General features: G+C 44.0%; 1 protein-coding gene across 1 annotated transcript in view; it reads right to left on the bottom strand.

The window, feature by feature from the left end:
- PLCH2 (phospholipase C eta 2) overlaps nucleotides 1–14,521 on the bottom strand; it is a 341,798-nt gene that overhangs the window by 64,708 nt on the left and 262,569 nt on the right. The window contains 3 exon segments of the mRNA XM_078145756.1: nucleotides 1,710–1,830; nucleotides 3,856–4,059; nucleotides 11,232–11,325. Coding sequence (XP_078001882.1) covers nucleotides 1,710–1,830; nucleotides 3,856–4,059; nucleotides 11,232–11,325 — 419 coding nt within the window.

The following is a 14,521-nucleotide window of genomic DNA, read 5'->3' on the forward strand; positions in this document are numbered from 1 at the left end:
GATAACAAAGCAGGCCTGAAGGCTGTGTGTCTCCTCCAGGGTAATTAATATGGGAACTATAATAAATGGGATCATTACATGTATGTGGGAAGCTGTTTGCCCACTGAACTGCAGACACAGGCAGAACACACACCCAAACAGGTGGGCACGGATGTGCACACACACAGTCCCACACGTAAACTCCCACATCCAGGCATATATTTCTCTTCTCCCTCATCAATAAGTCATTAAGTCTTGATTCCACTTCAGAATCACAGAGTGTAAGAATTGGAAAGGACCTTCTTAGCCATCTGGGTGAGATACCCCAATACCATCCTCCACACAGCTACCATATTAACCTTCCTCAAAGTATAGCTCTGACCAGGCCCTTCCTCTGTTCTAGAGAGGATCTCTATTCAAGAGCATTGCAGAGGAGCTCCAAAGGAGATCAGGGCTTCAGTGGAGAAGTAAGGTAAGAAGGGGCCCATGAGTTGCCTGCAAAGGTGATTTCAGGTGAGAGGGCCCTGGCTTTCTGCCAAGAGGAGAAAGTAGGGCACAGGGCCAAAGAATGGAATCAGAGATAATGAAAAAGCTTACTGGGACCTGGTTGACCTGTTTATGTGTGTGTATGTGTGTGTGTGTGTGTGTGGTGTGTGTGTGTGTGTGTGTGTGTGTTGGGGCATGGACAATATGACCAGTGTGTGTATGTGTACTTGTTTTGGAGGACGTGGAGTGTCCCCAGCCCCAAGGACCAACAGGAAGGGCTTCTGGATGTCCTAAAGGAAAACGAAAAGTTATAATGCAGTCTGACCAGAATATCATTCCTGTCCTGGTATCTATCTAGCCTCAACCCAACTGGCCCAGTCTCATGCAGCTACTGATACCTGTTTGCACATCGGAATGGCAGAATTTGAGAGGTAGAAGGATCTTAGTGGCCATCTCGATCAAGCCATCCTTAGCCAAATATCCCAGCTACAACTACCTGCCCATCGGTGAATCCCTGCTCAGAGATCTCCTAGGAGGGGGAACCCACCACTCTTCGAGACAACCTACTTTGTGACAGTGCTAATTGTTGAGGAAGGTTTTCATTTTGTTTTGCTTATTTTTACATCATGCCTAAATCTGCCTCTCTTATCTCCATCCTGTTGATCCTGGCTCTGCCCTCTAGGCCAAGCAGAAAAAGGCTAATTCCTTCTCCATATCATAACCATTCAAATATTTAAAGACAGCTATCATGTTCTCCCTGCCCCACCCCCAAACCTTCTCATCTTCAGGTTATCCATCTCCAGTCTTAATATGACTTAGGCTCAAGGTTTTCACCATCCTAGTTTCTTTCTTCTGTACATTCTCCAGCTCACTAAATGTCCTTCCTGAAATGTGGCACCCAGAGCTAAAGCCAATATTCCAGATAGGGTCTGACCCAGGCAGAGGAGAGAAGGCCCATTACCTCCTTATTCCTAGATATTGTGCCACTTAATACTACCATAATTGCATTCACTTTTGGGGTTTGCCAAAATAAATTTATGGCTCTAGAACTGGGAGGAAATTTGTTCCAACCCCCCTGATTTTTGCAGATGAAGAAACTGAAGCCCAGAGAAGAACTTGCCCAAATTCACACAAAGAGTTAGGATCCGAGCTGAGATTAGAACCCAGCCTCGTCTTGCCTAGATGTAGAGAGATGAACTCAATGGAATCAGGGGGCCCCAAGGACTCCAGGGGCTGCCACTCACTCATTCTTGATGAAGGCGTATTTGTTGATAGTCTCAATGACATCTTTAAAGAGGATCTTGGAGGTCAAGGTATAACCATGGTGTACAATAGGTTCCCCATCTGGTCCATCCCAACAGTCCACTGGAGAGAGGCAAAGGTCAAAATCAGCTGATGAGTGCAACAAGGTCCTTCAGAACCTTCCTCACTGGACTCCTCTTTCTCCACTATCCTTCACACTCTGGTAGCCCAATCAGATTACCATCTCTCTGTCTTCATTCCACCCTCTCTCATCACTAGCCCTTGGTTCACATCACCCCTTTACCCCCCTTCATTTATTGAAATCCCTCCCTCACTTAAAAGCCCAACTCAGGTGCCATTGGCCCATGAAGGCTCCCTGACTCCTTCATCCCACCCAGATAAAGGGATCTCTCCCTCCTCACATTTCTCCAAGCACTGTGCCTGGATATCTCCTTCACCCATCTCATATTCTAATTTGTAGCATAGTCATTCAGGCGTGCATCCTATCCCTCCCTCCAAACCAAAAATTATTATAAGCTCTTTGAAGGCAACTATGTGAGTTTAAATATATATATATATATATATATATATATATATATATATATATATATATATATATATATATAAACATTGAAGACAGAATCCTGTACATGGTAGTTATTTATTAGATGTTTGTGGGGCATGAACTGACTAGTCACAATTTTGTCTCCAAATACCTTCCTTTAAAAAAAAAGAATTAAAAATTTCAATTAGTTAAGTCTTTAAACCTTCAGGGCTGGGGCTGGGGAGGGAATTCATTCTCTCTCTCTCTCTCTCTCTCTCTCTCTCTCTCTCTCTCTGTCTCTCTCTCTCTCTCTGTCTCTCTCTGTCTCTCTCTCTCTCTCTCTCTCTCTCTCTCTCTCTCTCTCTCTCCTCTCTCTTTCCTTCCTCCCCCCCGTCTCTCTGTCTCTCTCTGTCTCTCTCCATCACTCTCCTTCCACTCTCATAATAGAAAGGCTGGATCCAAGTCCAACATTTCAAGGCTTTCAGCACACTGTAGGTTCTTTAATAAATGATCTTTGAATGAATGAAAGAAAATGGGGAAGATGAACTTGGCCACCATTTCTTAGGTGCCCTCTATGTGCTAGGGGCTGTGCTAAGTGTTAGAGATGTAAGAGAAAACAACTCTTGCCCTCTGGATGCTTACATTCTAGTAGAGGAGGCAGTATGTATACAGAGAAGAAAATGGGGAGTGTATATAAAGGGAATGGAAGGTCATTTGGAGAGTGCTCGTAGTTGGAGAAACCAGGAAGAACTTCATGTCTAGGGCAGCGCTTGGGCTGCATCTTGAAGGAAACCCAGGATTCCAAGAAAGGAAACTGAGGAAATGTCACATTCCATTGAATTGACTGAATATATCTTTGTAGTCTGTATTCTTGTTGTTTCCTCCATTAGAATGTAAGCTCCTAGAGGGGAAGGACTGTTTTTTTTTGTCTTCGTATGGCCAGTGCCCAGTATATAGTAGGCCCTTAACACACGTCTGTTGGGTTGGACAGGAAGCAATTGGCATGGGAGTAGTCCTCAGTCAGAGAACGGCTCAGGTGCCTGGTGGCAGGGTCGCATCTAGGGATGCCTGTGCCTAAAACATAGAACTGTTCTTCTGGACTTTCAGTGACCCCATTTCCCATAGGAGACTTCAGGCCAGGGCAGACAGAGTCTATACTTACTAAGCCCTCTGCTTAGCCCTTCAGTAAGATGTCTAAGGCCCTAAGGTCAAATGCTGCCCACAGAGGGAAGGAAGGAAGGCTGGAAGTAGAAATGGGAAATATCTCCCATACCTTCTCCCAGAATAAATACCCTCAATTATGTCTGAATAGAGATTTACACTTAGAAAAGAGCTTTCATATCCATTTTCTCAGCTGACCCTCAATACCCCTGTGAAAGGGCCAGGGCTAAAATTAATTATCATTTCCATTACAATAAGCCAAGATAAATCGACTTAGCCAAAGTTACACAGTTATTAGTGGAAAGGCTAGGAATTGGATTCCAGTTTGCAGAACTCTATCTTAGTTCTCTGGAAGGACCAGGAGGTCTCTGTCAGGTAATCCCGCAGGTCAGGAACAAGGCTGGTACCTATGGCTATAGGTACCTCTCACCTCTACCTCTCACCTTCCACACAGCGGCAGCCGGCCTGTAGTACCCACGAGTACATGTCCACTCGAGACTGGGACATGAGCTGGTCCCCAATGAGGTAGGTATTATGGGAAGAGGTGATGAAGTAGTAACTTAGTGGGTAGGTCATGTCCTGGTTCACTTGGTAGTGCTTGGGGTTGAAAATGTCTCCTTCTGGACTCCTGGTGTAGTTAGTAAAACCTGGGAGGGATGAGATGGACAAGAACTCAGATCTTCCAGTAACACAGCAAGAACATTACCTAGAACATTTGGAAAGGGGTGGAGGGGAGGGGAAGAATGAAAGAACTGACAATAACAATAACTGGTATTTATATAGCATGTGACACATACTATCTCATTTGATTCTCATAAAAACCCTGAACTGTAGATGTCATTATCATCCTTATCTTTAGATGAATGAGTGGAAAGAACTCTGGATTTTGAATCTTGACCTGGTTTCAAATACCATCTTTACCACTTGCCATCTGTGTGATCTTGGCCAAAGCACTTAAGATTTCTGGGTCTCAATTTCTCAGCTGTAAAATAAGGAAGGAAGAGTATATGACTTTGAAGGTCCCTCCCATCTCAGTATCCAAGAGACCTACCAAGAATCACACAGAAAGCTAGTGTCTCCATCAGTGGGGTAGGTAGGGTGGTGGTGAGCAAGCTGCTTTCTCTTTTCTTTTTTTTTTTTTTTTTTTTAATAACGCCCTATTTAGATCTATAGACTTAGACCTATATAGAGGCAGGATTTGAACTCAGTTCTTCCACATGCTAGCCATTATGCCACCATGTGTAATCTCAAAACATTGACAGTAAAAGGGGCTTTAAGGATAACAGAATCATAGGTCTATAGCTAGAAAGGATTTTAGATCTGTTTCAACTTCTTTGCTTTTACAAAAGAGAAAGCTGAGGCCCTAAAAACGGACGTGAGTTGCCCAAGGTCACACCACATGTGACTGGCAAAGCTCAGGCTAATAATAATTTTTTTAAAAAAGTATTAATAGCTAGCATTTCATATAATGCTTTAAGGTTTGCAAAGAGCTTTAGAGATAGGTGTTATCTAGTTTGGCCCTCACAACAACCCTGTGAAGTAGGAACTATTATTATCACTCCCATTTTATATATAAGGAAACTGAGACCCAGAGAGAAGTGACTCATTCACCTAGGGTCACACAGCTAGTTAATCACCTGAAATAGGATTCAAATTCAGGTCTGCCTGATTCCAAGAGCAGTGCTCTATTCACTATGCCACCCAACTGTTTGCTCCATGACACATGTCTTGAGGCACTCATTCTAGCATTGGACAGCTCTATTAGTGAGTCTTTTATTGTTGTTCAGTTGTGTCCAACTCTTCATGATCCCATGGACCACAGCACACTGGGTCTTTTTGTCCTTCACTATCTTCCAAGGTCTGTCCACTCATTTTCATTACTTCCATGACACTATCTATCCATCTCATCCTCTACTGTCCCCTTTTCCTTTTGTCTTCAATCTTTCCCAACATCACGGTCTTTTCCAATGATTCCCATCTTCTTATTATTTAAGTATTTAAGCTTTAGCTGTAGTATTTGACTTTCCAATAAATAGTGTGAATTAATTTCTTTAAATATTGACTGATTTGATCTCTTTGCTGTCCAAGAGACTCTCAAAAGTCTCAGCTTTCCTTACAATCCATCTCTCACAGCCATACATTGCTATGGAAAAAACCCATAGCCTTGACTATTTGGACCTTTGTCAGCAAGGTGGTATCTCTCCTTTTTAGTATGCTGTCCAGGTTTGCTGTAGCTTTCCTTCCTTCCTTCCAGGGAGCAAGAGTCTTTTTAATTTCATGGCTGCAGTCGCCATCTGCAGTGATCTTTAAGCCCAAGAACATAAAATCTGACATCGCTTCCATTTCTTCTCCATCTATTTGCCAGAAAGTGATGGGACCAGTTGCTAAGATCTTAGGTTGTTTTTTTTTTCATGTTAAACTTCAGTCCAGCTTTTACACTCTCCTCTTTCAACTTCATCAAGAGGCTTCTTAATTCCTCTTCATTTTCTGCCATTAGAGTGGTATCATCCGCATACTTGAGATTGTTGCTATTTCTCCCAGCAACCTTCATTTCTGACTTTTGATTCATCCAGCCTGGCAATTCCCATGATATACTCTGCATATAAGTTAAGGTGATCATACACAGTCTTATACTCCCTTTCTAATCTTAAACCAGTCAGTTGTTCCATGTTCAGTTGTAACTGTTGCTTCTTGGCCCTCATACAGGTTCCTCAGGAGACAAGTAGGATGGTCTGGTATTCCCAACTCTTTGAGGACTTGCCATATTTTGTTGTGATCCACACAGTCAAAGGCTTTAGTGGAGTCAAAGGAAATCCTTTATATTACACCCTAATCAACTTCCCTAGAATTTCTACCCATTGGTCCTGGTTTTACTCCCTATAAGCACTGAGGACACATTCAATTCCCCCTTTTCATATAAAAGCATTTGAGACCATGATTCCTCCCCAATCCCTTAAGTCTCCTCTTCTCCAGGTCTTTCCACTATTCTTCATATATTATAATTTGGAGCCCTTTTAAGCATCCTGGTCATCTCTCCTGGACATGTTTTCACTTATTCATTTCTTTCTTACATCTGAACACAGTGCTTCCAATGTCTGGCCAGGTCTACATCCAAAGGATGATCGTTTCCATCGTTCTGGACACCATACCTTTCAAGCTTGTGGTCCATGAAAACTCCTTAGTATTTTTAATGTAACCTGTTGTATCGATACCCCTTCCCCATCCCCTGTTAGGGCAGATGACTTCTTGTACCCAAGCTCAGGGGTTTGCTTTTCTCCCTACTAAATTGCATTTTGTTAGAGGCAGAATGGGTATAGTAGTTAATAGATCAGTGGAAGTCAAAAAGACCTGAGTTCAGATATGGCCTCTGACTCATAGCCATGTGACTGGAGGCAAATCACTTAACTTCCCAAGAACTCCCTAAGGTCATAAACTACAGAGAATTGACAATTGGGATGGGTGGAGGGCTTTTCCATACTGGAAGTTTCCTAAGTGAGTGAAATCATAGCTCTCAACTTTATTTTATTATTATTTTTTTTAGGCAGTTGGGGTTAAGTGACTTGCCCAGGGTCACACAGCTAGTAAGTGTCAAGTGTTCGGTGTGAGGCCAGATCTGAACTCTGGTACTCCTGATTTCAGTGCCGGTGCTCTATCCACTGCACCACCCAGCTGACCCCATAGCTCTCAACTTTAAAGAAAAAAGCTTCAGCTCATCATTCTAGTCTGTTATGATTTTTATTGACTCCAAAGCCAACATCTAAAATCATCCTATCTTTAAACTTAATAAGCATTCCATCTGTATTGTTATTCATATCCTTGATATGAATCCTGAATAGGAGAGAGCCAAGGAGAAAGCCCACCAGAGAGTTCCCTTAGATTGACAGCCATCATTCATCATGACTCTCCATCTTGTTGACAAGGTTATCATGACACTTCATTGAAAACCAGATCCATATACTCTAACCTAGGGTCTCCCCCCTGCACTTTGGGGCTCTCTAGGGGACTATACGTAAGCTAACTGAGAAAGGAAATCCTATTTTATAAAGGTCTTGAATCCCTTACTCTTATAGCCCCTCACAAAGGACATTGTATACCATGAGACCTTCTGCATATAGTCCCAAGTAACTCCCAATAACCAAGGCTTCTAGAAAAAAAGCTATCCAGGAATTGCCATGACAATCTCAGCCTACTGGCAGGAAATTCAGACACAATCTAATGTAAAATATGGTAAAATATGCAGGATTCTAGCAAGAGAAAGCAGAACCAAGCCTTTGGATTTGAATGTTTTGAAAAGGTGGATAGAATATTTACTTCAAGGTGGGTATGTTTCAATTGTATCAGAACATGGTTCCCAGGGGAAGAGACAGTTGACCCCAGCTCCCTTGGATAAAGGGGCTCTCTCTCTCTTGCTCAGGTTAGCCCTCAGTGAGAGCCCAGGAGACAGATATCCAAACAGATATCTTATCAGGTCCAGGGGCATGGATTGGATGACTCCAATTCCATGAATCTCGCTGGAAAGAGAGCACCTCCAATACGTTGGCTGAACATTTCATAGACTAAATAGCCTTACCTAGTCCTTCCATCTTTCAGCAGCAAATCCCTGTGGCCTTCCATTAACACACCAAATAAAGGGCCAACTGCTTTGAGAATTGACTACCTCAACTGATTATTCTTCAAATCTCTTTTAAGTCTTGGCCATGGCCCTAACAATGGTACCATCTTGCCTTTGCTTAGGTATGTAGTCATGCAGGTACTCACACTCAGGAGGGACATATGTGTACCAGGCATAAGCTAGGTAGCCTGAGGCAAACCTCCCCTAGCAGCACCCGCTTCAGAACCTGCTCCAGGTTAAAGTAATTCTTGATCTTCACTTGTCTGGCTATTTGTAGATTACTCAAAGGAACTGAGGATATTTAGCCTGGAGAAGACTTTGGAGAGGCCATGGTACCTACATTCAGGTATTGAAAGGTAGCATGGTATAGGTGATAGGGTACTGGATTTGGAGTTAAGAAGACATGGATTCACATCCTGACTGTACCACTCACAGGCTATATGACCCTGGACAAGTCATTTCGCCCCTATGTGCCTCAGTTTCCTTATCTGTAAAATCTGAGAGATGGACTCAGTGACTTCTAAGTTCTCTTCCAGCCCTATGGTCCTATAATATGGAGGAGTAATTAGGTTATTCTGTTAGCCCAATAGGCCACAGCATGGTATAGTTGATAGAGAGCCCTGGACTTGGAATTAGGAAGAACCGAGTTCAAATCCTGATTTAGACACTTAATAGCTGCGTGACTCTGGGAAAGTCACTTCACTCAGCCTCAGTTTCCTTAGCTGTAAAATGAGGGGGCTGAACTCAATGACCTCCATCATTCCTTCCAACTATAAATCTAGGAACCTATAATTGTATCGACCAAGAGTAATGGGTAGAAGTTGTTAAGGATGTAAATTTAGACTTGATATTAAGAAAACTTCCTAGGTAGCAGAGAGACCTGTCCCAAAGTGGCATGGGCTACCTCCAGACACAAGGACTTCCTCGGCGTGATATCATTTGGGTCACTTGTTGGCTATAGAAGGCATTCTTGCTTCCTCATGGGTTGGACCAGATGCCCTATGAGGATCCTTTTGGCTCTGAGATTGTTTCAATAGCCTTCTAACCTCTACATCACCCACTTGGTCCCCTGGCCAAGCTGCCCATTTTAAGGGAGGAGCTCAATGAAAAACCTAAGAGGAGGTTGGGAAAAAATGACCAACTGAGTTAGAAGACCTTGTTCCAAAGCCAGCTCTCTCATTAGCTGTGGGACTTTGGGCAAATCCCTTCTCCTTTCTCGGCCTCAGTTTCCCCATCAGTAAAACAAGAGAGCTGTACTAGCTGGTCCCTTCCAGCTCCACATTCTTAGATGCTAGAATAGCATGATGATCAAGGTCAGCCTAAGTGAACTGCAGGAGCCATAACTCACAAACTAGCACCATCGTCTCCTACAAGCTCTCTCCATGGCTTGCCTCCAGCCCAGGACTTGAGGAAAAGCAGGAAAATTGGAAAATTGATCGGGCATAAGGTACGTTTGGAGAAAATCAGCCATAATAGATCCTGACAAGTTAATTATCTTCTTGTTCTCTGGGCAATGTTTCAGGAAGACACTCCCAGGGAGCCTGGCCTACTGCTCATCCCTCTCCATCCAAAGAGTCTACTCAGAGAGGACTCTTTATCCACTAACCCACTTCACACACACACACACACACACACACACACACACACACACACACACTCTCTCTCTCTCTCTCTCTCTCTCTCTCTCTCTCTCTCTCTCAGCTCCATATTCAGGGAAATTCCAGAACACCTGCTGGTGTTTTAGACTCGAGATAATAGGTTGGGTCTAAATGAGCAAATGATACACCAGAGAAGCCTCCCTTAATTCTCTCCTGCAAAGCTGTGAAAGAAGGAAAGCTCACTTTTGGCCTCTTAGAGCACCTCTATTGCTGATCCTTTCTATCCTGTCCCAATACTTTCTGATTTTCGCCACCCTCCAGCCATACCACCTCATTCTGGCCTCACCTACAGCTCTTAAAACCAACCTTTGTCCCATTCCCTCAGGGAACTGTCCTCTACTTAATCTGTAATTCTTACTAAGATGTAAGGGGCTAACAGCTGAATATGTTACTGCTTTCAGGCAACATTTTAACAGAGGACTAAAGGATGATTAGAGAGTAGAGTAGGGTAGTGATAGAGTACTTTTTCCAAAGAGCAAAGTAAGAGGAGATTCTTTAGGCACGAGAAGCATGTCCAAAGAGACAGCACCATTTAATGAAAAGAATACCAACTTTAAGGTCCAAAATTTATATTTTAGCTTCACTACTCACAACCTATGTGACATTGGGCAGTTCACTCTCCTCTTCTGAATCTCAGTTTCCTCATCCATAAAATGAAGGGGTTGGACTTTTTATCTCTAGTACCTAACAATGTCAGGCACACAGTAGGCATTTAATAAAGGCTTGCTTATTGATCGATAAGGAGTCTTCCAACTATGGACCAAAATGAGTCAGAAACATTCCTTTTGGGGATATGTGTATAGATATGCATGTATATACACATACATGTACATTTGTTATATGGATGTGTTCAATATCCCAGTGTTTAAAAAAGGGGGGACTGGGGACCCCAGTAGAGATCCTCTGCCCACCTCAAAGTGAGAGACAATGGAAAGCGTGGTATTCATTTGGGAAATCGGGAAGAGAGATGACTGATTCCCAAGTAGAGACTTCTGTGTTTAGGTGTAATGGTCAAGAAAGGGGTGAACTTCTACCGCCACAATAATTCTCCATCTTACTCCCCCAGTCCCAGAGAGAGGAAGATCACATCCAAGCACATGGGACAAAACAATGTCCAAATATCCATAAGGGGATGGGGGCAGGGCGACAGTTCTACTTTAACCTATAAAAAAGAGTGCGTTGAGTCACTCAGCTTTCAGAAGGACTTAGGTAGGATTCATGGCATCTAGGATGGAAAATCCAGAGCTGGAAGGGACCTCAAAAGCCATCTAGTCCAACCCCCTTTTTTGCAGAGGAGGAAACTGAGGCACAGAAATGTTCAGAGTCATGAGATCCTAGGATCATAAGCCAGAAGGATCCTCAGAGATGGAATTCAACTTGGGCCTGGGCCTCAGTTTCCTGAATTGCCCTAAGCAGGCACCTAGACCTGGTTGTTTCTTGTCTGACACCCAGATGAGGCCCCTGGTCCCAGGGCTAGGTCCCAAACTCAAAAAGGTTATAGACAATTGATAGCTTCCTGCTCTCCAGCCCCAGCAGCTCACTCACTCACCATCAATGCCGAGCACCTCCTTACTCTTGTTTTCCAAGCATGGCTCAAACTGGTCAATGATATTCAGGCAGTACTCCTTGGTCACATCCGTCATCTGGAATGAAACAGCCGCACAACCATGAGGCCACTTCAGGCTTGCTAGTCCCTGCTCCTCACCAGTGCCTGCCCAGCCTTCTGCCCTGCAGGGTCCCTCATCCTTCTCATTCTGTTGCTATCACTGTGTCAGGATTGACCCAACCAAACACTCTGGCAGCTGGGGTGCGGCATCACAGCCAGCCCCTGCCATTTCCCCTACCCTTGGTGAGGCTGACTCTTGAAGCCCATTTCACTGAAAGGCTCATGAGTTTGAGCCATGGGGCAGAACCAGGGCTGGCTGAGGTCAACAGGACCATAGATTAATTACCTACATCTATAGGCCAGACTGGCTTTAGAGAGAAGCAATTCATCAGAGCCAGGGGGAAGAGAAGGATTAATAATAATTAGCCAGGTAGTACATGCTTAGGAGGAAAGAAAGAAGCTGGCTCAGTTTGGGCCAGATCCAAGGACCTTTTAACAACTCATGGAGAGAGTGGGTTAATTCTGGGCAAGATGGAGAAAAACAATCTTCCTAACTTCTGAAAACAATGAGTAGGTAGAGAAGAGAAGTTCTCCAATTTTGCCCCCTTTTGCCGTAAGGAACTTTCAGTGAAGTTGTGAGAACTCTCCATGCCTCAGTTTACCTGATGTACCAGGAAGGTAGAGAAGAAGATCACTGAATATCAAAATGAGAAGCCACCTAGTTCAATACCCTCATTCCACAGATGATGGAACTGAGGACCACAGAGGCCAAGTAACTTATCCAAGGTCACGCAGACAAGCAGCAAATGGCAGAGCAAGGATTTGCTATTTGAAATCTGCAGTCTCCACAGCTACAAAAGGAGAAGCTGGACGGATGATATCCAGGTCCCATCCCCACTCCCCACCCCAATTTCATTCTGTGTTTTAAGATCATTCCCAACTCTGACACTCTCTCTTCTAAAATTCTTCCCAGCTCTGAAATCTGCAACAGCTAATGATAACAGTTAGCATTTATATGGCACATTAAACTTTGCAAAATGCTTTACATATTTTACCTCAATTCATCCTAACAACAGCCCTGTGAGGTAGGTGCTTAATATTCCAATTTCACAGCTGAGGAAAATGAGGCAAATAGGGGTTAAGTGACTTGCTCAGGGTCACTCAGCTAAAGTGTGACTGAGGTCTTTCTTATCTCTGATGGGAGATCAGGACTTCTTCCAGATCTTGCATCTTAAGACTCTATAACCTAAATGAGTTAACTCATTGTAAAGTACTCACTTGTATGCTGTTCATCTCCCTCATGGGAAAGACACATGATTTTCTGGGTCAAGACCCTTGGGAGACAAGTCTAGGAGTTTCAGTGCCTCACTCCTTCCCCAGACTGGACTCCAGGTTTGTCCTGTGAACCAGAAGCCCTGGCGGGGTGTGTAGCTGGGAGCTGGATGCCAGCTGTGATTACTCTAGTACATTGCTTCCTACAGCTAGAGTTCATTTTCTCTCTCTTGACAAGTAAAGGAATCAATAGCCCAGCCAGACATTAACACATCCTTGTAGCTCTGAAAAGACATCCGTGCCTTGCTCCCTAGCAGACAGGGCCAATGGATTGTCAAGGATGAGGAACAGGCAAAGAATAGAGAATAACAGGTTGGCTGGGTTAGGGGAGGGAAAGATCTCCTGTCTGTTCCAAGCCTCTACTTGCCCCTGTCCTTTCTCTCTGAGCTGTTCTTGAATACTAAAGAAGGAAACATTATCCCTTTCTCATTCCTTCAACTCCACTGCCCTGAGACCCTTTGACCGCCTCAGAGCCTCCACCCCATTCCCCATCTGAATCCTCAAGCTCTCGCAGGAAAGGAGGGCTCCTGTGGAACAAGGGAAGACAAGGGTTTAGGACAAAAGAGAAGTGACCCTTCTTTTTCCTTGAGGGGAATGAGCTTAGGGTATGGTACAGGTCGGAAATAGAAACAGGGTTAAGAAGGGATTAGATAACCCAACAAAGCCTTCAGCACCTGCCTTTTTCTAAGCTTCTCCACCCCCTAGCGAGTTCCATCAGTATTCTCTTAGGAAAAATTCATTAATTTATTCTGAGATGCTTGGCGTCACAACCATCGTCAGGGTGGAACAGTTGGAACTTTGTCCCAAGGTGCCAACATGCAGTGAAGGGAGTTTTTAAAGCATTTATTAAGCCCCTATGATTTTTTCAAGCCTGAGGTGGGGCAGTGGGTAGAACACTGGGCCTAGAGTCAAGAAGAATCATCTTCATGAGTTCAAATCTGACCTCAAATGCTTACTAGCTGGGTGTCCCTGGGCAAGTCACTTAACTCTGTTTGCCTCAGTTTCCTTATCCATAAAATGAGCTGGAGAAGCAAATGGCAAACCCCTCCAGTATCTTTGCCAAGAAAACCCTGAATGGGATCATGAAGAGTTAGGCATGTCTGAAAAACAACTGAACAAAAACTAAACAAAAGGAATACAAAAAGACCAATGAATATAGTTCAATGTGCTGGAAAAGGCCACTGGCTTGGCAGTCAGAAGACCTGGGTGTGAATCCAGAATTGGCAACATACTAGCTTTGGGACATTGGGCAAATCACTTGATTTCTCTGAGCCTCAGTTTCCTCCTCTGTAAAGTGAGGGGATTTGGATTGGTGACTTCAAGAGACTCTTCTCAGTTCAAAATCCTTTGCTTCTAGAATCCCATGAATAAAGTCAGTGTTGTAATGTAGGATAAGCAATGATTTTGGAGGCTGACGAACTGGGTTAAAACCCCATCTTCACCACTTAGTACCTCGGTGACAAGCCCCTTCTCCTCTCTAGACCTCAGTTTCCCTTTCTGTAAAATGAGGAGCTTGGACTAGCTGAGCTCTGAAACCCATTCCAGCTGTAGCTGTATGAGCCTGGGAACATAAGGAACTCGCCCAAGATCAGACTCAGGCTGCTGGGAAGCAGATGACAGAAGGAAGCAGCTTTTGTTGTTGCTGTTATCAAGTCATTTCACTCATATCCAATGCTCTGTGACCCCAATCAGGATTTTCTTGGCAGAGACACTGGAGTGGTTTGTCATTTCCTTCTCCAGTTCACTTTCCAGATCAGGAAACTGAGGCAAACAGGGGTAAGTGACTTGCTCAGCGTCACACAGCTAGTAAGTGTCTGAGTCCAGTTTTGAACTCTGGTCTTCCTGACTCCAGGCCCCAAAGTCCATCCACTACGCCACCTAGCTGTTTTTCTATCCTGTGG

The sequence above is a fragment of the Phascolarctos cinereus genome, unplaced genomic scaffold (genome assembly GCF_003287225.1).
Source record: "Phascolarctos cinereus isolate Bilbo 61053 unplaced genomic scaffold, phaCin_HiC Scaffold_726;HRSCAF=1367, whole genome shotgun sequence".
Taxonomy (NCBI): domain Eukaryota; kingdom Metazoa; phylum Chordata; class Mammalia; order Diprotodontia; family Phascolarctidae; genus Phascolarctos; species Phascolarctos cinereus.